Here is a 23,654-nt window from a genome sequence, read left to right as displayed (position 1 = left end):
AGATATGATCAAGAGTCAGATGCGTAACTGACTGAGCCACCCAGCCACCCTTGAGAGGCATTTTTAAGAGAAGGAAAAGACAAGTCTGGGAGAAAATACTTGCAAACCATACCTCTGATGGAGAACTAATATCTGAAATATACAAAAAACTCTTAAAGGTCAACAACGAGAAAATAAATAAATCAATTAAAAAGTGAGCAAAAGGGGCACCTGGGTGGCTCGGTTGTTGGGCATCTGCCTTTGGCTCGGGTTGTGGTCCCGGGTCCTGGGATCAAGTCCCGCATTGGGCTCCCTCTCAGGAAACCTGCTTCTCCCTCTGCCCATGTCTCTGCCTCTCTCTGTGCATCTCTCATGAATAAATAAACAAAATCTTTAAAAATCTTAAAAAAAGAAGATACCCAGATGGCAAATTATGAAAAGCTCCTCAACATCGTATGTCTTTAGGGAACTGCAAATTAAAACAGCAATAACACTACACACCTATTAGAATGCCGCAAATCCAGAGCACTGACAATAGCAAATACTAGAGACAATATGGAAAAATAAGAACTCTCTTATTCACTCCTGGTGGGAATGCAAAATGGTGCGGGACACTTAAGAGGACAATTTGGCAGGGGTGCCTAGGTGACTCAGTCAGTTAAGTATCTGACTCTTAATTTCGGCTCAGGTCATGATCTCAGGGTTGTGGGATCGAGTCCTGCATAGGGCTCTGCACTTGGTTTGAAGCCTACTTAAGATTCTCTTTCTCCCTCTGCACCTTCCCACCCCTTTCTCCCTCTTAAAAAAAAAAAAAGGCAGTTTGGCAATTTCTTACAAAGCTAAACATAGTTTTACCATGTAATCCAGAATTGTGCTTATAGGTATCTACTCAAATGAGTTGTGACTACTCAGCGGTGTATTTATTACACATTTCTTCTATGTCTGCCATGTATCTTTTAACTTTATTTGTGGTATCATTGTGGTAGAGGCATAGACCCAGGGCTGTATATCAATCCAAGTTCCATTACTTATTACTTCCATGACCTTGGACATTTTGGCTCATCTCTAACTTTGTCTTGGTTTTTTCCTCTGTAAAATTTAGGGGTGAATTTTACTGCATGTAAATTATACTTCAATAAAACTCATTGAAAAGTAGACACAGAGACTCCTGCCCTTTCTTCTCTCCTGTACCTTGGAACATGATTGTGATGGTTGGAACTTTGGCAGTTATCTTAGATTATGAAGAGAAGGCCCGTATTGAAGGGGAGGAGCAGGGAAACTGAAAGAGGCTTTTATAGATGATAGAATTTCATTTCCATATCACGTAAAATAGTTATGAAAATAGAGTGTTCAGGGATGGAATGGTAGATCCACAAAGTTATCAGCAAAAAACAATTTAAATTTATTTTGTATAACAACAGAAAAATCTTAAAACTTCTAGATGTCAAAATAATACGTAACATTTATTTATTGTTTTGTTTACCAGTTTCTTTTTTTTAATTTTTAATTTTAAATTTTTTTATGTTTACCAGTTTCCATTCAAGTAAGTACTTTGCATTTGCATTTTTTAAAAAAGATTTTATTTATTTATTCATGACAGAGAGAGAGAGAGAGAGAGAGGCAGAGACACAGGCAGAGGGAGAAGCAGGGAGCCCAAGCGGGACCTGATCCCTGTCTCCAGGATCGCGCCCTGGGCCAAAGGCAGGCGCTGAACCGCTGAGCCACCCAGGGATCCCCAGTACTTTTCATTTTAACTTAATCTTCACAAGAAACCTCTGAAATAGATACCTTTATCACTCTGATTTTACAGATGAAGTTTATTTAGAGATGTTTCAGTTTGTTCATACATTCACTAATTGATTTGGCATTTGGACTATTTCTGGGGTTTTGGTTATTATGAATAAAGCTACTGTGAGTATCCATGTACAAATCTTTGTGTGGACATAATTTTAATTTCTCTTGGATAAACACCTTAGAGTGGAGTTGCTGAGTCAAATGGTAAGTGCATGTTTAACTTTATAAAAAGTGACAAACTAAAAAAAAATAAAAAATAAAAAAATAAAAAGTGACAAACTGCTTTTGATTTGGGCTGTACAATTTTGTGTTCCTACTTAGAGTGCATAAGAGATCCAGTTGGTTCACATCCATGCCAATATCATCAGTATTGTCAGTCTTTTTAAATTTAGTCTTTCTGGTGGGTAGTATTGGTATTTGTTATTTTAATTAATGTTTTCCAAATGACTAACGGTATTGAGCATCTTTTCCTGTGTTTCATTGCCACTCACACACAAAAGCTTTACTTTTTGAAGAGGTCAAATTTATCAGTTCTGTCCTTCCTTAACTTACTTTTTTGTATTTTCTTTAAAAAAATCCTTTCCGGGCAGCCCCGGTGGCTCAGCGGTTTGGCGCCGCCTTCGGCCCAGGGCGTGATCCTGGAGACCTGGGATCGAGTCCCACGTCGGGCTCCCAGCATGGAGCCTGCTTCTCCTTCTGCCTGGGTCCCTGCCTCTCTCTCTCTGTCTCTCATGAATAAATAAATAAATAAATAAATAAATAAATAAATAAATAAATCTTTAAAATTTTATTTTCACAATTAATTTCACAATAAATTCCACCTGAAATTTATTTTTTAATCTGGTGTGAGGTAGGGATCTAGTCTGATTTTTATGCATAACTAGAGACTCAATTGTAAAAACACTATTTTTTTACTGATTGGTAATTTGTATAATCATTCTTGCCATTTACCCACTTCCCAGATATGTAAGGGTTCCAGGTGCATTTTCTATTGTCTTCTACTCCTGTGGTAGAAGTAGCTTCAATATTCTCTGTAAGTTTCTGCCAGCATGAGTTTATTCATTCTGTTTCTTATGTCTAGAATGCTCTTCCCTTTCAGCTCAACCTTTCAAAATCCTACTCATTCTTCAAAGTCCAGCTTAAATGGTCCTTATGGTCTTATAGGATCCTATATGCCTTTCTTACTCTTCTAAATCAAATGAAGGGGCTCAGCAAACCTTTAGTATTTTATTCCTTTACCATAAATCTTGGCTCATCTCCTTGGTATCATAGTCATATGTGTTTGTCTCCTTTGTTCTGTCAAACTGTAAACATGTATGTTGTAAACATGTGTTGTAGACAGAATGATGTCCTCACCTCACCACATTCTGATTCCTGGAACGTGTGAATATATTACTTTACATAGCAAAAAAGGATTCTGCAGAGGTGATAAACTTAATGACCTTCAGAAGAAGAGATTATTCTGGCAAGCCCAGTCTAATCATCTGGGTCTTTAAAATTGGAGAACAATTGCCAGCTGCAACAATGAAAAATAGATATACTTGGTCACCATGGAGTCTTTATAACCTGAAGCAGATTGTTAGATGTGTATATATTACTCAATCATTGTTTATTGACTTGAATTGTGAACCAGTATGAAGCAGAACCATAGGATGATTTCTTTAGGTTCTTACCACATCACTAATACTTATCTCTAGCATCTTCATTTTGTCAAGTGAAGTCACATTGCAGACAACTCAGACCAGCTTTCCTTTTGGTTAGCATCCCTGTGGACTCTGAGTCTGACTATAATAGTGGTAAATAAGTATTTAGGCTACGTGCAGATTTTCACTTCCTTTACCTGTACTGACAGCTTAATGGTGGGAAGTCCCAAAAGAACAAGCTCTTTCCTTATGGTGTTTAACCTAGCCAAAGGAACCTGATGAATGTTGTTGGGTTCATTCACAAACCTTTTCTGATCTTTGCCCTTATCTAGAGGAATAGTCTGAGATTTGGAATCAAATATATAAGACCTTGAGATTCTGACTCTGATCTTAACTGACTCTGTGACTTAGAGTAGGTTAGTAAATCTCTTGTAGTCTCGGTTTCCTCATATCAATGGTGGAGATAATAACTTGCTGAGTTGTCTCAAAAATAGAATAAATGGGTGCGTGAGAAGTTAGTAGCATGAAGTGGATGTTCCACAAATGCTAACTTCCTTCCCACTACAGATGCACCACTACTAACAGAAACAGTCCAGGCTTCTATTTACTTTGAAGAGTTCGTTACAGGCAGGTGATTCAACATGTCATTTGTTCTTACTTTCTGTTTATTGATTTTATTTTTTAATACATATGCCTTTGGATTGGCTCCTCCTGTAGTCATTTTTTTTTTAAATGTAGAGTTCTGTTTGTCCCCCGGGATGTTTGGTTAAGAATAGCCCATGAGACATGGGTAGTTTTAGTATTTAAAGATTGACAGGGGTTTGAGTGTAAGAGGCTGGGGTATAGGGGATCCCTGGGTGGCGCAGCGGTTTGGCGCCTGCCTTTGGCCCGGGGCGTGATCCTGGAGACCTGGGATCAAATCCCACGTCGGGCTCCCGGTGCATGGAGCCTGCTTCTCCCTCTGCCTGTGTCTCTGCCTCTCTCTCCCTCTCTCTCTCTGTGACTATCATAAATAAATAAAAATTAAAAAAAAATTAAAAAAAAGAGGCTGGGGTATAAAAGAGATCAAAATAAAATAAAATACCCCAATAATATACGGTAAAATAAAATAGAGAAGAATGGCAGCACTCCAGAATGGTTCTTATTTTCTCCTGGAGCCAGATTATCATTCTGGCCTCTGGAGCAACTGTTGAGCCACATACTTCTGCCTGTATGAAGCCTGATGTAAACAAACCCATCAGAGTTTATGACAATGACACTGTTGGGAGACAAATGGCCTCTGAAGTATGGTGATAGGAAAGTCACATTTTAGTATCTTGGTGTCATTCTGCTTTCTTCACATAGTCTAAGCCTTTGGTTCTCAAAATTTAAGAAGTTAAAAAAATTAACTGATGAGTGCCTATTAAAAATGCAGACTTATGGGCCTTCCCCTGATGACTGACTCAGTAGATCTGAAGTGGGTCCCAAAAATCTGCATTTAATTAACCACATCAGCTGTTTCTGATACTGGTTGCCACCCAGGTCAGTGTTTCAGGGTGATGGGGTTCCAGGCAGAAGCCATCATTAACTGGCTATTTATTGAGTATTAATTAGTTAGTTGCAAAGCATGATAGAGGGTATGGCCCTTGGTCACCATGGGTTTATCATCGAGAGGGGAAATATGACTTGTATACAGATAGGATAACAGCTGCTAGCTCTCCAGGTTAGAGTTAAACTGCTGCTGCTGCTTTGTTTCCATTTCCCTCTGTGTAAACCTCACATTGGTTAGAATACTTTATGCACTTGTATCTCAACCAGTTTGTGTGTTCCTTGAGGGAAAGTAACCTTCATTGATGACCTACAGCAATTTTGTTCCTTCATCTTTTCTTATTCTTCTAACTTTGGTTTTGGCTATGATTCCACCCCTAGCCCCTGTGATAATCTCTTCGCTTGAGGCACTGCATATTATTAGGAAATGGTTTGTCTTTATCGGACTTATCAGACCTCCTCTGTTATGTTACTGCTGCCATACCATTCTCCTTGTCTTCTGTCCATCTGGATGACCTGGAAGAGAGAGCAAAGATTACACATGGTCTATTGTACTTTGGTTCTCACAGCAGGGAACACGTGTCTGAGGCTAGTGATCATGTGGGTGGGTGGCAAGGTGAGTCTTCTTGAGAAGTAGTCTATGGCACAATGTTTGGACAGGAAGTGGGATTTTAAAAGGGTGTGGCCCGAAGATTTACATTTATGAAGGCATTGTGACATATTCTGAAGGATTAACTGCTGCCTTCATGCTGGAAAAACATAAACACTTTGGTTTAGTCTCTAAGAAGGAAGGGTAATTAGTTAGACTAGTCAGTATCACGTTTTCCTTCTTGAAGCCGGAACCGATATAAATTCTTGGGAGAAGAGAATTGGGTTGGACTTGACATTGAGGAAAGTGTGAAGGTAAGGATAATCTAACTAAGAGAAGTCTTTTGAAATAGTTGAAATTTGAGAGAGAATGTATGGAATGTGGTGGAGAGCTTAGATCTACAAATGCTTATATAACTTTGTTTTGACTGTTAAAGCAAATGGTAAAGTGAAGTTCAAGATATAGTTCAAATTTTTTAGTGTATTGGGATTTGTAAATGTGCCTTGAAATGAATCACTAACTAAGATTTAGGAATACTTCATTTTGGTGGTGGCTCAAGATAAAATTTTAATTTGTTTTTCCCCCATGGTATTCATTTTATATTGAAGTTAGTATTTGGTTGAGATTCCACCAAAAAACTGTAGAATTTTTCTGTGAGCTATTTTGAGTTCTCTCCTCTTTCTGTGCAAAAACCTTGTCTGTTGTTTATGTGACTGTAACACTGGGAATTAAAACTTGACACCTAAGTTAGATATTGGGATTTGCCCAATATTATCTCTAAATACTGGAGTTTAAAATTATTTCCCTTTAGGGTGGTGAATGAGTATGTAAGTTTGGAGAACAGTGAGAAGAAAAGAGGCCAACGAAGGCATCAGGAGTCATTGCTAGTCATTAGCCCAGAGGATGATGTTCGGTGTCATTAGAAGCAGACACTTTCTTTTTGGATGTGGGAAGGGTATGAATTTTTGGGATAAATTGCAGCTAGAAGCCGGTGATTGAATCTTGAAGCCTACCATTTCAGGCCTGGATGAACCCCTTTCCCCAAGAGATTATTTTAAGTGACAATATCAGGCAAGGAGGATATTGAAGAAGGACCTTTTCGTTTCTTATTCTGGTGATTTTCCTGAGGTTTCTGCTGGTTGTCTGGCAAGTATGATTTGCTATGTGGAGAAGAAAAGCCCTCCCTGTATTCTCTTTCCAAGGAGAATGCATCTGCTCTTTGGATTTAGATTGAATCAAACTCTGGACTACTTGGCTTTTTCGAGCAGTAAATTGCAACTTCAGGCAATAGTTAAGCAGGGAACAAAAGATAGATTTATGGATAATGGTGTTCTAGGAGATTACAGTGAAGTGATATTTGAGGATTTGAGCAGTTTTTTCTCTTCACAATGAAAATGAAATAAAATAAATACCATTTTTATTACCAGGAGCAACTGGGTCTGTTGGGGCCCTCAGCCAGGTGAATGTAGCAAACCTGCTTTGACTTCACTTTTTTTTTTTTAAACAGAGAATAATAGAACCATCACATTGCTTCAGATTAGAAGGCTAAAGATGTAGAGATTCTATAACCGAGGTAGGAGCAATGCTTCATTTCTTTCCCTACCCTGATTACCTCATATCCTGATTTAAAAACCTTCATCTACTCCCCATTGCCTCTGTATCACATCGCAGTGGCTGTGCTGAAATATATATTGGTTCACTCACCTTTTAGGGGAGCAGGAACCTATTATAATGTTGGTCATAGAGGTGGATCAGGAAAATGATTTGGTCAGAGCTACACATTTAGGAAGGGCCCCAGATTTAAATTTTCATATTAATCTCCAACATAGGTGATATGTTTTACATGTGTATTGAAGGTGTTTGTCGGGTAAATCTAAACATTGCAAAGCAACCACGGTTTCTGTGACTCTGTTTTGGCATTTTCTTCCTTTTTAAAATTTGTCAGGGCATAAAAAATGGAAGACAGCCTAGCCTCCTAACTCTGAGGCCCCAATTGCCCTCTACACAGGCTCTCAAGAGTGATGGACATAGAAGCTAATGAAGAGGACAGACCTTCAATAACTAATCACACAAAGAATTCATTAAAATAAGAACTAGGTACCTTAAGAAGGTATAAGGGGGCCTTTGCCTCTTTGGGCCATCAGGGAAGATTTCTCTAAGCAGATAAAATTGAAAAAGCAAGGGGAATTAGCCAAATCTGGGGCAGGGGAGAGTTGATGTAAGGCAGTAGAAACAATAGGTCTTAATAATCCATTAGTTTTCAGAGACTTAGGTGGACACTAGGATGTTTTCATATTTTGAGTTTGGGCAAGTAAGTTATTGGTAGTGATGTTAACAAAATAAGTGACTAGGAGAAAATTATTTTCTGGTAGTGGGTGGGTAGATAAGATGATTAGTTCAATTTGTAGGTATGCTGAGTATGAGTGAGCTTTGAGACATCAGAGTAGAGATTTTTATAAATATATGATATTATATTATAAGAAGGGCTTAGTTACTCTTGTTAATTTAGAACTTCATAGTGTATAAGATGCTATCCAGGTTCAGTGGTGGAGGGGAGAAAGAATAGATTTGTGGTCCCCACTTTCAAGAAGCTTATTCTTTATTTTATTTTTTTTTTAAAATTTTTTTTTTATTTATTTTTTTTTAATTTTTTTATTTATGATAGTCACACAGAGAGAGAGAGAAAGAGAGAGGCAGAGACACAGGCAGAGGGAGAAGCAGGCTCCATGCACTGGGAGCCCGATGTGGGATTCGATCCCGGGTCTCCAGGATCGCGCCCTGGGCCAAAGGCAGGCGCCAAACCGCTGCGCCACCCAGGGATCCCGAAGCTTATTCTTTAAATGCAGTCAAAGAATTAAACAACTACAAAAGATTCCAATAAACCTCTAAGACAACAGCAGAAGTATTATAAACAGTACATGAATGATTGCCAAAAGAATTATATAGATGCATGTTACTTTTCAGCAGTTAGTGTCCAAGTAGAATTTCTCATTTGATTTTACTTTTGCTCTACTTTTGTAGTTTGAGGTGGGTTAGGATAACATGAGCTTGCTTAATACTACTGTGACTTATTTGCTTTATGAGGAACACATTTTAATTTTAGAAAGTAGGTATTATTCTTTGTCCCACTTTACAGAAGAAGAAACAGAGTCACTGAGAAGTTAAATAATTTACCCAAGTCATGTAGCTAGTAAATAGTCAAGTTAGGATTCAGATCTAGGCCACCCCCTTCTTTTGTTAATAACTAAGGCTCAGAGAGGTTAAGGGACATGCCCCAAACCACAGCACTAATTAGAGGCAGAGTTAGGACAAGAATGGGCACTCAGTACTATGTGATACACAGTTGACCCTTGAGCAACATGGGAGTTAGGCGTGCCAACCCCCTACACAGTCAAAAATCCATATATTACCCTTGACTCTCCCAAAACTGAACTGCTAGTTGCCTGTTGTTGACTGGAGACCTTACTGATAACATAATCAATTAATGCATATTTTGTATGCTACATATATTATATACTGTATAATTACAATAAAGTAAGCTAGAGGAAAGAAAATGTTATTAAGACAATCATAAGGAAGAGAATATACATTTACAATACTGTACTGTAAAAAATCTGCATAAAAGTGGGCCCAAGCAGTTCCACCCTGTGTTGTTCAAGAGTCAACTGTATTGATTCAGGGTCACTTAGAAGGTTTGGATGACTCAAGGGTGTGCCAAAATGTCCACCTGAGGACTCGACTGGAAATTTAAGAGTCTCTTACTGTTTGAGTTAACTTGGCAATTCCCCGTCTGAAATTCACAGTTGTGCAGGATGCATAAGTAACCCAAAGGGGTCTTCCCTGAACTGAAATGCCCAGTACCGACCGGCTCAAGGATATAAAGCACTCTGGTGGGCCAGGGGGAGCCTGAAATCTCCTTTCATCCCTTCTCTTACATTTGGCCTACTGTGAGATTCATAAAGCTGATTCTGGATTCTCTCTTCATTTTTCTGTTGATGGTACAGTACCTTTGAGCAAAGGGCTGCTCACATAATTCAAGACTGGTTCTCTATAGCATTGACCAAAAATGGAGGATATTTCTTTTTTATTATTTGCCGTACCATTTACGTAACAATTGGGTAAATGGGATTTACAATTTGATTTGGCTTGATACCCATCTAGATAGGCTGGGTTAAGCTCTTAAACCCTAAAGCTTCAATAACTTAGCACAGTTCATCTGAAGCAGACTGGTTGGCCATCCATTATGTTGGGGATAAGCCATGCCAAGGTTGCCAAGGCAAGGGAGAGGAGAGTTAAAGGAGTCACGTAGGCTCTTAACTCACTCAGCCTGGAAATGACAAATGCCAAAGTCCATTGACCAGAACTAGAAACATGTTTTTTGTTTGTTTAGGTAGGATAAAATATTTTTTTTTCACAAGTTTCTATTTAAGTGGAAGTTAGTTAACATATAGTGTAGGTTGATTTCAAGAGTAGAATTTAGTGATTCATCACTTACATATAGCACCCTGTACTCATCACAAGTGTCCTTCTTAATTCCCATCAACCATTTAGCCCATCCCCCTCCCCAACCTCCCCGCCATCAACCGTCAGTTTATTCTCTATAGTTAAGAGTCTTTTAGGGGATCCCTGGGTGGTGCAGCGGTTTGGCGCCTGCCTTTGGCCCAGGGCGCGATCCTGGAGACCCGGGATCAAATCCCACATCGGGCTCCCGGTGCATGGAGCCTGCTTCTCCCTCTGCCTGTGTCTCTGCCTCTCTCTCTCTCTCTCTCTCTCTCTGTGTGACTATCATAAATAAATAAAAAAATTAAAAATAAAAAAAAATAGAGTAAAAAAAAAGAGTCTTTTATGGTTTGGCGTGCGCTCTCTCTCTTTTACTTCTCCTATTTTCATGTTTTGTTTCTTAAGTTACACATATGAATAAAATCATGTGGTCTTTGTTTTTCTTACTTTGCTTCGCACTCTAGTTCTATGCACATTGTTGCAAATGGCAAGATTTTATTCTTTTTATGGCCGTGTAACAGTCCATTGTGTATACATACCACCTCTTCTTTATCCATTCATCAGTCAATGGACACTTAGACTTTTTTCCATAGTTTGGCTAATGTTGATAGTGCTGCTATAAACATTGGGGTGCATGTACCCCTTTGAATCTGTATTTTTGTATCCTTTGGGTGAATACCTACTAGTGCAATTGCTGGGTTATAGGGTAATTATATTTTTAACTTTTTGAGGCACCTCCATACTGTTTAAAAACATGGTTTTGATTCACCTGAGGAAGAGGCTGTGAAAAGTGTATGGAGGAACACTTGAATATTTGATGAGCACTACTGTTCTCTCTTATATACTTGATACTTGATACTTTGAAATTACTTAAAAAATTATAGGCAACTTAATGTCATTTCAAGTGTTAAACATAGGTAAAACTTTCATATTAGTTTCCTCCAAATATGCTTAAAGTGTAACTATATGGTATAGCACATGCTATCATGTTATGAAATTCTTAAGCTCTCTATTAAAAACAACAGAACTCTTGCTTAATAGTTGTGAGATTTGGGCAAGTCACTTAACTGTCTAAACCAGTTAATCCCAATTGAAAATGGATATGTTGCAAAAATATGGGTAGAAATTGTGTGTGAAATGCTTGACATAGTACCTAGCACAAGGTAAGTGTTCAACAAATACGAAGTTTTCTTCTTGTTGGTATTGTTGATATTGCAGTGAACCTACCACTGTTGACGGTGATATTGAATCCTCTTAAATCAATGGTGTATCCATACTCATCAGAAAATAGTGTATTTTATGCTAACGAGCCATGTTCTGGCTAAGTTCTGGAAACAAAATATCTTCATCTTCTATATGTTCTTATCTTGGTAGACATGGGGAGCTTCAAAGGTCATGCCCTCCCTGGAACCTTCTTCATTATCATGGGTATTTGGTGGACCGTAAAGTGTATTCTGAAATATGCCTGCAAAAAGCACAAACGGACTTCCTACCTTGGTTCCAAAGCATTATTCCAGCGAATAGAAATTTTTGAGGGACTCGTAATAATTGGCATGGCAATCACTGGTGAGTGGACAATTTCTGTATTCTGTTTTCTCCTTTTGGGTATTTCTACATACAATGAGAAAACTATGTATCAAATCAAGAAATTGCTAAAATGAATTTTTATTAAAAAATATATATATTTTGAACATATATTCTAATTGTAATTTCTGAACATATATTCTAATTGTAATTTCTATCTGCTATAATTTGTTAGAAGGTGACACTTCAAGTTTATACAAAGGTCTATTCCTTAATGAGTCAAAGATATTGACTTGTCTGCCCACTCAAGGTGAATTTCCTTTAGAGAATTAGTTGGAAGCTCTGAAATAATTTTATATCATTTATTCTGATGCCTGAAAGAGTTAACTCTATCAGAAACCATGTTTCAAAACGATACCAAAATAATCATGTAATTGTGGGAAAGCTTCAATCATAAGTTGTTGCAGATGGACTGTACAGAGGGGTCAGACTGAGGAAGACCTTGCTTTGTACATTCGTCCTTTTTGTGTGAATACTAAATTGGAAAGGGAAGTTAGGCCAGATGACTTCTAAGATTCTGTGAAATTTTTCTGTGTTTTTAGAATTCCACTGTAGTCTTTCCTTTGTGAAAGACAGCATTTCCTCATTTCCCTTTGGATTTCTTCATGCTTTATTCATGGCAATAGGTCTTTGCTATGGACATGAGATTACCGAGCAGCCATTTCCAAAGAGAGAAATGGGCTTGCCAAATTCCATCGATTGACATATAAAGCAGCATTTTAAAGAAAGTTTTGCTGTTTGTGTAACTGACTAGACCATGTGCTATAATTTGTGTTTTCTCAGTTATCCTTAATTGGGGAAAAACTGAACTCTGGTGTTTTTATTCTATTTTTATTCTAAATCAAACACAACTCCTCACTTCCTGGCACCTATCCAACAATGAAGGTGGTGTCAAAAGGCAGTAATCAGCCTTTGTAGGATTTATCTAGTCATTGGATGAAAACGGGACCTAAGACCATCAGTGGACCTGACTGATCAGGGAGCTAAGAAGACCTGAAATGCTCAGCTTTGAAGATCTGAAATAACTATTTGTTTGACTAACGTGGCTATCTTTGACTAAAAGTTGATCATCCAAACTGGTATTTGAACCTCTAAAACAGGCCTAAGGCACCAGTGCTTAGCTGTTAGGGGACAGCCCAGAAAGAAGAATCAGGATCATGGGACACTAGATTTGAATAAGCTGTGGTTAATCCTGCATCTACTTTCTTTGTGAAGTTACGGAGAAAGGTACTAAAACTGTGATACATTCCTTTGCAGGCATGATTGGGGAGCAGTTTATTCCTGGAGGGCCCCACTTGGCCTTATACAACTATAAAGAGGGCCAGTGGGTCGAACTCCTAAACTGGCATCATTTCACCATGTATTTCTTCTTTGGGCTGCTGGGTGTGGCGAACATCTTATGTTTTATCATCAGTTCACTTCCCACCTCCTTAACCAAGTTAATGTTGTCGAATGCCTTATTTGTGGAGGGTAAGTATAAGTGAGTATTTTCCTGTACCTTACACTATCCTTGGACACTTGTCTAGCCCTGTACACTAACATTCTTTTCGTGTCTTGCTGCCACCTTGATCAGTTGGGTCATCTGTTGAGCCATCATGATGAAACAGTCAGATGGTCCTACATAGGATGCCAGGGAGTAAAAATCCTTGGCATGTATTCATATAGTACAACAGGACAAGCACTATCATTTGATGTGCTTTATTCACATTTTGCATCATTCTCAAAGGACCACCTACCATGGTTATTTAAGTTTTTCTGGAAAATAACATTATTTCCATTTTGAACAAGTGGGCTCATGGTAGTGAAGCATGAATATCCTGAAACAAGGAGACCACTCACAGTGACCTCTTAACCTACTAACCAGTCTTTCATATTAGTATAATGAAACTCCACCATCACATGATAAGTAGGGTTTAAAAATCAGTCACATAAAAAGAAGAGGTCCTATTTTTGAGAGGTTAATAACACTTTTTGTTCAGTTGATGTCCCTTTTACTATGGAGGGAAAACAGATGTTTAGTAATTTGTTTTCTCTTATTGTATTTGTAAGGAATACATTGCTTATGGAACTAAAAAAGCCCCAATTATCAGGAGGCAGTCATTTCCTAACTGTCTACCTTCCTTCCCACATTTGAAGATAAGGAATTTTTCCAGCCCCTCTCTGAGAACAAAGGCTAACTCAAAGATAGGCATCGACAACCAACAGCATGATTCTCATTATCTCACGGTATCACCATATTTTGAGTGAACATCTTTTCTTTCTCATCTAAATGAAAAGGTTGAAGATAAAGCTGGAATCTGCTCATGGGATTAAAAAATATAGGTAGTTACTACTTCTTGCGAGCTTCCAGAGAATCTTGTCATACCCATCAAAGATTTGTGTATATATATATATATTTGCTTACTCCAATGGACCAAATTCCTTAAGGCAAGGATTTGTCTCATTCACCTGTGTATTCACCTTAACTCTTGTTCCCCTGCCCCCATCACACTTATTATTCATCCTCCTGCATAGAAGATACTTTGAAATATAGTTAGTCGAAAATGTTGTGATACGTTAGACAAGAAAATAAAGTCTGGGAAAGGGAAAAGAAGTGTTATATCTCTATTCTTAAGAGGTAGTGATGATGCCAAAAATGCTAGAAGTTTCCATTATTGTGGGAAGCAGGGAGCATTTGATATTTTGGACACATTTTGCATCTGTGCATGTGTGTGCATGTGTATATGTGTGAAAATTCTATGGAGCAGGGGAGAGAGAGAAAGGAGAAAAATGGTGGATGACCTTTGGTTTCACTTAAAAAGAGAAACAATTTTCTCCCTCTCTATCAGCTTTTATCATGTACAATCACACTCATGGCCGGGAAATGCTGGACATCTTTGTGCACCAGCTGCTGGTCTTGGCCGTCTTTGTGACAGGCCTGATTGCCTTCTTGGAGCTCTTCATACGGACCAGTATCACTGTGGAACTTCTTCGGACAAGCTTTATCCTTCTTCAGGGGAGCTGGTTCTGGCAGGTGAGTTGGGGCCTCTAGTTAATGTAGCTGGTGTCTCCATCTGTAGTCTTTTCTCTTTGGTGGGGTATTTTGATCTAGAACTGGAGACTTCCTTCTGATGTGCTGCCTCTTGCCAGAATGTGGGTTTTTGAGAGATGGTGTTTCTTTGAGTAGCCCAGAGGCCCTGGTGGGAGTGCTGACAGAGCAGTTGTCAGGGGAAGGAAGTGGGGTATGCCCATTTTAATCACACACTTGAATACCCATAATGTAGGAATTCTGAGCTTTTTGTTGGCAGCAGTTGCTAATACCAAATCAGCTTACAGCCTAATGGGTAATAAGCTTGAGAAATATATGAAAGGCAGGAAGGAGGGGAAATTATTAATTATTGAGAAGCAAGTTTGTGCCAGTCATTCTACAGGACTTTTACATACATGTTGTTTCATTTTGTCCTCACAGTGACTTAGGTATTATACCAAATTTACTAATATGACTCAGCGAGACCAAGTTACTATTCCAGACTCACACAGTAATGGAACTAGGATCTAATAAATGTGGGTCCTAGTCCCCAGGCTTTTTTCATTTTACTCTGTCGACTACCTACCCTTGTTGTGTTGTCAAAAACGTGTGTTCCAATTAGTGAACTTATATTTTATAGAGACTGGTAAATCATACTCTAATATGCACATATGAATGTAAAGAAAGTCTGGGGTGAAAGATGAATGTGGTCTGATAGAGGAGATGTTTAGTCACCAGAAAGCAGGAACTTGGGATGAGGTGATTGCAGGGATTTGCATTTCTCAGGAGGAGTGATAAAAAAGCAATAGTCAGTGATGGGAAGAAAGACATCATGGTCATAGTGAGATAGGAAAGATGTGATAGTTAAGCATAGGAGAGAGTGGAAAGATTGTGGGGAGTGGGGGATAGTAAAGAAGCATTATTTTCAAGGGTTATTTTGAAGGGATAAGGACATCGAAAAAAGTAACAAATATCCTATAATGTGATAAAATCAATTATTGATTAATCAGCTTGTAAACAAAATTTGTTTTGTTAGATTATAATATGCTGAAAACTTAAATAAATGGAATGTAAAACACTGTCATGCATTCTGTATCTTCTAATTGGAATGTTTTGCCATGCGCACTCGTTGCCTAATCAAAAATAAAGATGGATTGAAAAAATTTCAAAAGAACTAACTTGTGGTCACTATCACACAGTGAGTTTATACTTTGGTGTATCTCCTCTGCTCTAAACACATTACAATGACAGATGAAATTTGAAAAATACCTAGAAAACAAAAAAAGGAAATTAAAAGAAGAAAAATGTTAAATAAAAAATAAGAAAATGACCTAGCTGCACTGAAACAACACAGACAGAAACACGGCAAGCCACCTCGTGGGCCAGACCAGAGCAGCACTGGGTAGTGGGAGGAGAGCTGAACTGCAGGCCTGTGGGCTCTGGTGTGAGTCAAGAGCAAGTCCAAGCATTCCTCTCAAGGTGGGAAGGGAAGGCAGGCTCTCGGAACTCTCCTTGTGCCATTTATATATTCCATCTTCCTATTTGCTTTTCATCTTACTGATCTCTCACTTTCTCATGGAGAGTTTTATATTATAGTTATGGATTTGTCCATTTCTCCTTATTTTCAGTTTTTGCTTTAATGTTATGAGGCTGTATTCTGCTTTTTTTTTTTTTTTGTAGTTTAGTGCTCATTTTCTACTTTGAGTTTTTTTTTTTTTAATTTTTATTTATTTATGATAGTCACACAGTGAGAGAAAGAGAGAGGCAGAGACATAGGCAGAGGGAGAAGCAGGCTCCATGCACCGGGAGCCTGACGTGGGATTCGATCCCGGGTCTCCAGGATCGCGCCCTGGGCCAAAGGCAAGCGCCAAACCACTGCGCCACCCAGGGATCCCTAGTGCTCATTTTCTTTCAGTCTTTCTTGTTGCTAAAGAAATACATCTCTGGCCATCTACACATTATAACTGCCCCCCTAAGATTTGATGTGCGGTACTTTTCACTCTTGGGAAATTTTGAATGTTGCATTTTCCATTGTGCTTTTATCTTTAATTTGTGAGTTAACTAGGGGTGCACTTTTAAGTTTCCAAAGATGTTATTTTTATTTTTATTATTCATTTTCAGCTTCTGCTTCATAGTCAGAGAATACGTTCTCTTTGAAATGTGTTGTGCTGAGACTTCCTTTGGGGACATAGCCCAATGTCAGTGGTAGTAAATGTTGCATGTATTTGAAAGAGGGTATATGCTGTCTTTGTTGAGTTTAGGATTCTACATATATTTACTAAATCAAGTATTGTTAAAGAGCTAAATATTTATTCTTTTTAAAGATATTATTTATTTATTCATGAGAGACACAGAGGTAGAGACACAGGCAGAGGGAGAAGCAGGCTCCCTGCAGGATGCCTGATGCAAGATTCGATCATAGGACCCCAGGGTCATGCCCTGAGCTGAAGGCAGATGCTCAATCACTGAGCCACCCAGGCATCCCAAAGAGCTAAATATTTAAATAAAGAAGGTAGAAAGTAAGAACAAAAGGGGAAACTCAAGGAGAGAAAAAAAAAAGGAATAATAAAGAGTAGAATTAATGAAGTGAATTAGTGTTCCATTAATAATTAATGATTAAGAATCTGAGGAAAAAAGCATGGGCTATCACAACTGAGAACAGGCTGACCTAATGTCGTCCCTTTTGGCAGAGAAATAATGTTTTCATATTTTACCAAAAGCTTTTCTAGGAAAGACCTATGAGGTTAAAATCTTTGGGTGTAAATCTGTGACTATTTAAAAATCTTTTCCATCTATCAGTATGTCTAGACTAGTTTCTTTTTTTACCTGGAGGCTAGACTAAATAACGTTTGGAGGCCTAAAGGAAAATGAACATTTAATACCAATACAAACACGCACACTGGCAGGAAATGAAGGTTTAGCTGTAGAACCTCCCTCTCCCCTCAGATTCCTCTGAAACAAAAATGTCTAGAGACGAAGGTGAATTAATTCATTCTGCTTTTGATATTTTGATGCTATGTGTGCTATATGAATTTTATGGCCAAAACTGTGCCTTAAGCTGATAATATGACATTGTGACTTGCCTTTCACTGTATTTTCTCTCTACTTGTCCACAGGTGGTTAATCCTAGTGCATGCACAACATACAGACAGATTAGCACACCTAGGCTCTTGCAATTCTAAATAAGGAGATGCGAAATGAATGAAGCAAATGTTCAGCTTGGCCATTTTTTTCTAAGTCATACATAAATGAGGGACTAATAGGTCAACCTAGAGGGAATTACACTCCCAACCTATAAAAACGTTTTCCTTCCTGACCCTTATTACAGTCACATATGTTTTCTCAAAAGCTGTCATGAGCACAAACGAGTTGTGTCTGTCTACAGTGTCAGCTTTACTCGATTATAAAGCAAAGTTAAATCACAATTATAAAGCAGGTTCAGGATTCCAAACTCAAGGACATTTCACCATGTGGTTAAATTTGCCTTCTTACACAGAGTGCACAGAGCAGGACAGAAGACAAGCCCCACGACAAACGAGACCACAGAAGGGGGAGGAGTTGAGGAAGCACAGGTGAAGTCAGTCTGTGGGTGCTCGGTTGAGATAAGGCCTCCAGTTAGGCCGGGTCAGCTTGGGGCACTTGATGCTTTTAATGTTCAAGCAGTGAAGGTTCTCGGTTCTGCCCGGAGATCATTCGGGCAGAGCCTTCACTGGCAGTTGCCTTTTTTAAGGGGTCAGACATAGAAGGGCAGGTCTGAAGAGTCTGATAGTTTGCTGCCCAAACCCTTCCCTTTTGAAAGGGATTTCATCCGTTTTGGGTCCCTGCAGTCCTCTCTGGTTCAGCTTGTTCTCAGCTCTGGGGGGTCAGCTGACATTAGTCCTGGCGATATCTCCTTGCTTCCGTACCTTAGCTGCTTGTGTCATTGCTTGACGCAGCCCCTTGCTTGACATGAGAGACTCCATTTTGCTCTCCACAAAAACCTATGCATATTATGCAATTTAAAAAAAGAAAAAGATTAAAAAAAAAGATACTCTTCAGGCCCATTCATTCCATGAATCATGGTTTCTCTGAGACTCTTTGTGGGAGGATATTTCTTTCTTTCTTTCTTTCTTTTTTTAAGACTTATCTATTTGAGAGAAAAAGGGAGGGGGAGAGAGCATGCATGCACGTCAGCTGGGGGTGAGGGGTAGATGGAGAGGGAGAGAGAGAATCTCAAGCAGGTTCCCCGCTGAGCTTAGAGCCCTGGTCAGGGAGTGGGAAAGTTGGGGGGGGGGGCTCCATATCATGACCCTAAGGTCATGACCTGAGCCAAAATCAAGAGTCAGGTGCTCAATTGACTGAGCCACCCAGGCGCCCCGTGGGAGAAGATTTCTGAAGCTCACTTTTGCACTTTGTCATTTCCAAGTTGCCTCCCATCATTGTCAGAGTCAAGGCCCAGAGATGATCAGAGGAGGAGGAAGACTTTTGTCTTTGCTTCCCATTACTTGGAACAGTCACTTCTGGGGCATCACCCACCCACCCTCGCTAACTGCTCGGGGGACTCGTCCCACGACTTCCCAGATGGCTGAGCCCAAGGAAAAATTCAGCCTTGTTTTGCTTTTAAGAAAGATAAAAGTTTACTCAAAGATGTCCAAAGATCTAAGTGGTAGTGGTCTGAGGTCTGAAATGGTAGATCAAACTCTCGTTTAAGGCTAATAGTGTTGAGGGCACCCCGGGTGGCGATTTAGCGCCGCCTTCTGCCCAGGGCCTGATCCTGGAGACCCGGGATCCAGTCCCACGTTGGGCTCCCTGCAAGGAGCCTGCTTCTCCTTCTGCCTGTGTCTCTGCCTCTCTCTCTCTCTCTCTCTCTGTGTGTGTCTCTCATGAATAAATAAATAAAATCTTAAAAAAAAAAAGGCTAATAGTGTTGAAATAAGTGATTAGAGAATAAGACCTAGAATGCTAGGAAATTCAAACTCCCTATAGGAAATGGGGCCCTGGCTTGCTTGTACAGTAGAGAAGATAGTTATTTACATTTTAAATGTAATATTAAGGAAGCTCAAACTAGTCAGAAACAGATGTTCAGGAGTGACCTAGAAGATACAGCAAGAAAAAATTCTTTTTCAGACCTTTTTTTGGTTGGAATTTTACATTAGGAAGCAAATTAGAACAGCCAATGAAAGAGTAGTGGCTGATTCTGTATTTAAAGGACGATTTAATGAGCTGTGGCACATTCTGGCCATTGTTTTTCAGCTTTCCTAATTCACTTGCTTTTAGCCTGAAATGACTTTGGAATGTTTTCAAAATAATCACATCAATTAACTGAGTTCATAGTCTTCACAGTGGTCTTTGGTTAAGAATTTAGCTTTCAGTGTCAGGCTCTGAGGGTCTCAAGGAGATTAGCAATGAGAAGTATTCAACTCTCTTTCTTTCTTTCTTTCTTTCTTTCTTTCTTTCTTTCTTTCTTTTTTCTTTCTTTCTTTCTTTTCTTTCTTTTTGTTATAAAACAGTAAACCCCTGACTGGTAGAATTGGTGATGACCAATGAAGGTGACTTAAGATATTTATTTTAGAAGCTCCAAAACACAATTGTGCCTAGTGCGTGGAAGAAGAAGTCCCTGGGACTGTAGTCAGGCAGCCATGGATCTGGAGTCTGCTTCTACCCTGTTAATCACATGAGTGTACACTATATATTCTATGCTTTACCAGGGGCAGGTAAAGTTGAATTGGGATTTGAAAGATGGATGAGAGCCACCAATGTGTTGGGCTTGAGGTTTAGGATGAGTGATACTCCTTTCCCTCTTTTGGTCTTAGCTCCTATATTAGTATCCTAGGGCTACAATAACAAAGTCCTGCAGATTGGATGACTTATCTGATCTATGTATCCAGTCTATCTATCCAATCTATCCAATCATCTATCTATCTCTATCACTGTTCTGGAGGCCAGAAGTCCAGAAATCAAGGGGTCAGCATGTTGGTTCCTTCCTGGGGGCCCAGCTCCCAGAGAGTGGCCAGCCATCCTTAACATCCCTTGGTGTATGGCAGTGTAATCTCAACCTCTGCCTCCATAGTCACATCACACCTGTGTGTTTCTGTGTCCCTGTGTCTTCACATGGCCTTCCATAAAAAGGACACCAGTTATTGGATTGAGGGCCAGTTCTAATCCAGTATGACCTCATCTCAAGTTGATGATATCTGCAAAGATCTTATTTCCAAATAAGGTCACATTCACAGGCACCAAGTGCTAGGACATCAGCATGTCCTTTTGGAGGCACACAATATGACCCACAACAACTGCTAACCCTTACCTCTGGGAGCTATAGCAAATCACTCCCCAAGCCGGAGTGGTTGGGTGGATGGCATTGGGAGGACATTGGTAGGACCATTAGGTAGGAACTGGGGAGCTGGTGCATAGTACATTACACTCGACTCTTCCTAATAGATACTTACATGACATAATTTCTCTGCCACCTTTCATGAGTTGCTGCAAGAGGAAGGCATGAGAAGCATGGGATAAAGGTATCTTATTCTTGAAGTTATTATGAGGACAGAAATATTGTGAAGTTTATGTATGAATGAGGTTAAGATGCCCTACACACAGCAGTACATCTAGCAGGTGGTACAAATGGTAATTCTCTTTCCAACTAAAGGGAATCCTTTAAAATGGGAAATGACAAGTGATTAAAGCCTTAGTCTTGTTTTTTCCTTTTACTCATGTTATTTGAAAAATTTTTTAAATTTTTATTTATTTATGATAGTCACACAGAATGAGAGAGAGAGGCAGAGACATAGGCAGAGGGAGAAGCAGGCTCCATGCACCGGGAGCCCGACGTGGGATTCGATCCTGGGTCTCCAGGATCGCGCCCTGGGCCAAAGGCAGGCGCCAAACCGCTGCGCCACCCAGGGATCCCTGAAATTTCAAACAGAAATGGAATTAAAGTTTCACTCAACCTTATGGATTAAATGCTTTTTTTTTTGTTCCTATAACATTTCATTTATTAGATATGTGATCCTGGGAAAATTATGAAGCCACCCAATTTTCTCATCTGGAGAATAAAGACAATAATACATTAAAATGGGATACTAATACCTCATTTAAGGGCCATTTTAAGGAAAACTCCCAAGCACTGTAACTGACATGTAGTTAGCCAATATGGTGGACATTCATACAATTATTCATGTAATTATCTTGGTATTATATTTCATTTTGTTCTAGAGATCTGACATATGTCCATCCTCCCATCTGTCCATCATCCATCCATCTCTCTCTCTCTCTCTCTCTCTCTCTCTCTCTCTCTATGTATCTATCATCTTATTTTTTGTTGGGATAAAATTTACATAACAGAATTAACTGTTTTAGAATATATAATTCAGTGCCATTTAAGTACATTCATAATATTGAGCAACTCCTACCTCTATTCAGTTCATTGCCTTCGAAGGAAAGCCCAGGACCCTGAAGCAATCATTGTCTTTCATTCTCCTCCCAGTCTCTGAAAACCCTTAATTTGCTTTTTGTTTCCATGAATTTACCTATGCCAGATATTTATTCATCTTGTTGCTGATCATAGGGGAAAAGCTTTCAGTCTTTTATCGTTGAATATGATGTTAGCTGTGAGCATTTATTTATTTTGAAACCTTTTAGTACCCTAGTGTTGAAATAATGGAGTGAAACTGCACAACTGAGAAACCTGGCACATTCTCTCAAAGTCTGCTAATCCATAGAGATGATTCCTATTCATATTTTGAAAATTGATCTTCAAATATCCTTAACATTTTTTCCAAAAATATTACCTGGTAGATGCTATCTGTAACTAAAGCAGGCAGTAAGGCCTGATGTCTTATCTGTGGCATCTCAGATAATCGGAGTTACCGTAGTTAAGATTAATTTTGGAACCAACCATTTTGAAATGTACTATCGTTGGGAATGTGGCTGATTATTTTAATATGTGCTTTTTGTTTTAAATTACAGATTGGTTTTGTCCTTTATCCCCCCAGTGGAGGTCCTGCATGGGATACAATGGATCATAACAACGTTATGTTTCTTACCATATGCTTTTGTTGGCATTATGCATTAAACATGGTCGTCGTTGGAATGATTTATGCCTTTGTCACTTGGTAAGTTAGTGATTTTTTTTGTTCATATAAATTCTGTTCCTTGGTATATGATCATTGAGACCTAAAAGGGAACTTCATTCTTTAGTATTCCGTAAGACAGGGTAATGTACCAGAGAATTACCTACAAACCTAGCAATTCCCCCCTTGAAAGAAGAAACGCTGGTTTAAAATTAGACTCACTCAGAAGTGTCTCAGCTGTGTCTCTGACCTATGTGCCACCCCTCAGCACACTTTTCTGGGCCTTCCTGTCTTTGCATAGGCTGTTTCCTTTTCCAGATGGTCTTCTCCATCCCTGCAGGGAGCCCTCCATTTGCCCACATGTACATCAATCATAGCAATTCATAAGCTTGGTGTCATTTTTAAACCAACATTCATGTATCCCATCAAATTTGAGTCCATGATTAATTTCACATTTACTCTAATATTTCTAACAGTAAGATTCAGTTGAAAAATCATGTTTTTAGACCCTGATGAAATGTTTCACAATGGATGAAGAGCAATATAACAGATTGACAAAACACATATTCCTAGCTCTACTACCTCTCATCAGTATGGCTTTGGGCAAATTGCGTGAACACATAAAGTCTCAGTTTTGTTGTTTACAAATGGGAAAAATAATAGTACCTAAATGAGATATGTATTTAAACTGCTTAGGAGATAATAAGGGCACAGCAGAGGTTATTCTTCTTGTTATTCTTGTTCTTTTTATTATTTTCCACGTTCTCCTCCTTTTCCTTCTGTATCACAAAATGCATAAGGTACAGGCCCTTTGGGGAGAGACAGACAATTTAGATACAGTGGAATAGGTGGAAATAGTAGAAGAACAAAGCACTGTTGGAACCCAGAGGAGGCTTCGTCTCAGTTGAGAATTAAGCTTTAGCTTGAAGGATGAGAAGAAATAGAAAGAATTGAACACTGTTCCTGTCTGTAAGGCTGCT

At 39.0% G+C, this 23,654-nt stretch overlaps 1 protein-coding gene across 5 annotated transcripts in view; it reads left to right on the top strand.

The window, feature by feature from the left end:
* Positions 1-23,654, top strand: part of TMEM45A (transmembrane protein 45A) — a 65,995-nt gene that overhangs the window by 38,440 nt on the left and 3,901 nt on the right. For 3 of the 5 annotated variants that reach the window (XM_055315924.1, XM_055315926.1, XM_055315922.1), the window contains exons 2-5: positions 11,407-11,598; positions 12,874-13,086; positions 14,445-14,629; positions 22,571-22,716. In XM_055315924.1, the coding sequence (XP_055171899.1) occupies positions 11,409-11,598; positions 12,874-13,086; positions 14,445-14,629; positions 22,571-22,716 (734 nt within the window). In that variant the 5' untranslated portion in view covers positions 11,407-11,408. Of the gene's footprint in view, positions 1-5,680; positions 5,847-7,039; positions 7,106-11,406; positions 11,599-12,873; positions 13,087-14,444; positions 14,630-22,570; positions 22,717-23,654 lie in introns of those variants that run through there. The other 2 variants (XM_055315925.1, XM_055315923.1) reach the window with 2 other exon arrangements.

This window comes from Nyctereutes procyonoides, unplaced genomic scaffold (assembly GCF_905146905.1).
Source record: "Nyctereutes procyonoides isolate TBG_1078 unplaced genomic scaffold, NYPRO_anot_genome, whole genome shotgun sequence".
Lineage (NCBI taxonomy): Eukaryota > Metazoa > Chordata > Mammalia > Carnivora > Canidae > Nyctereutes > Nyctereutes procyonoides.
This window is presented reverse-complemented; position numbering and strand designations above follow the sequence as displayed.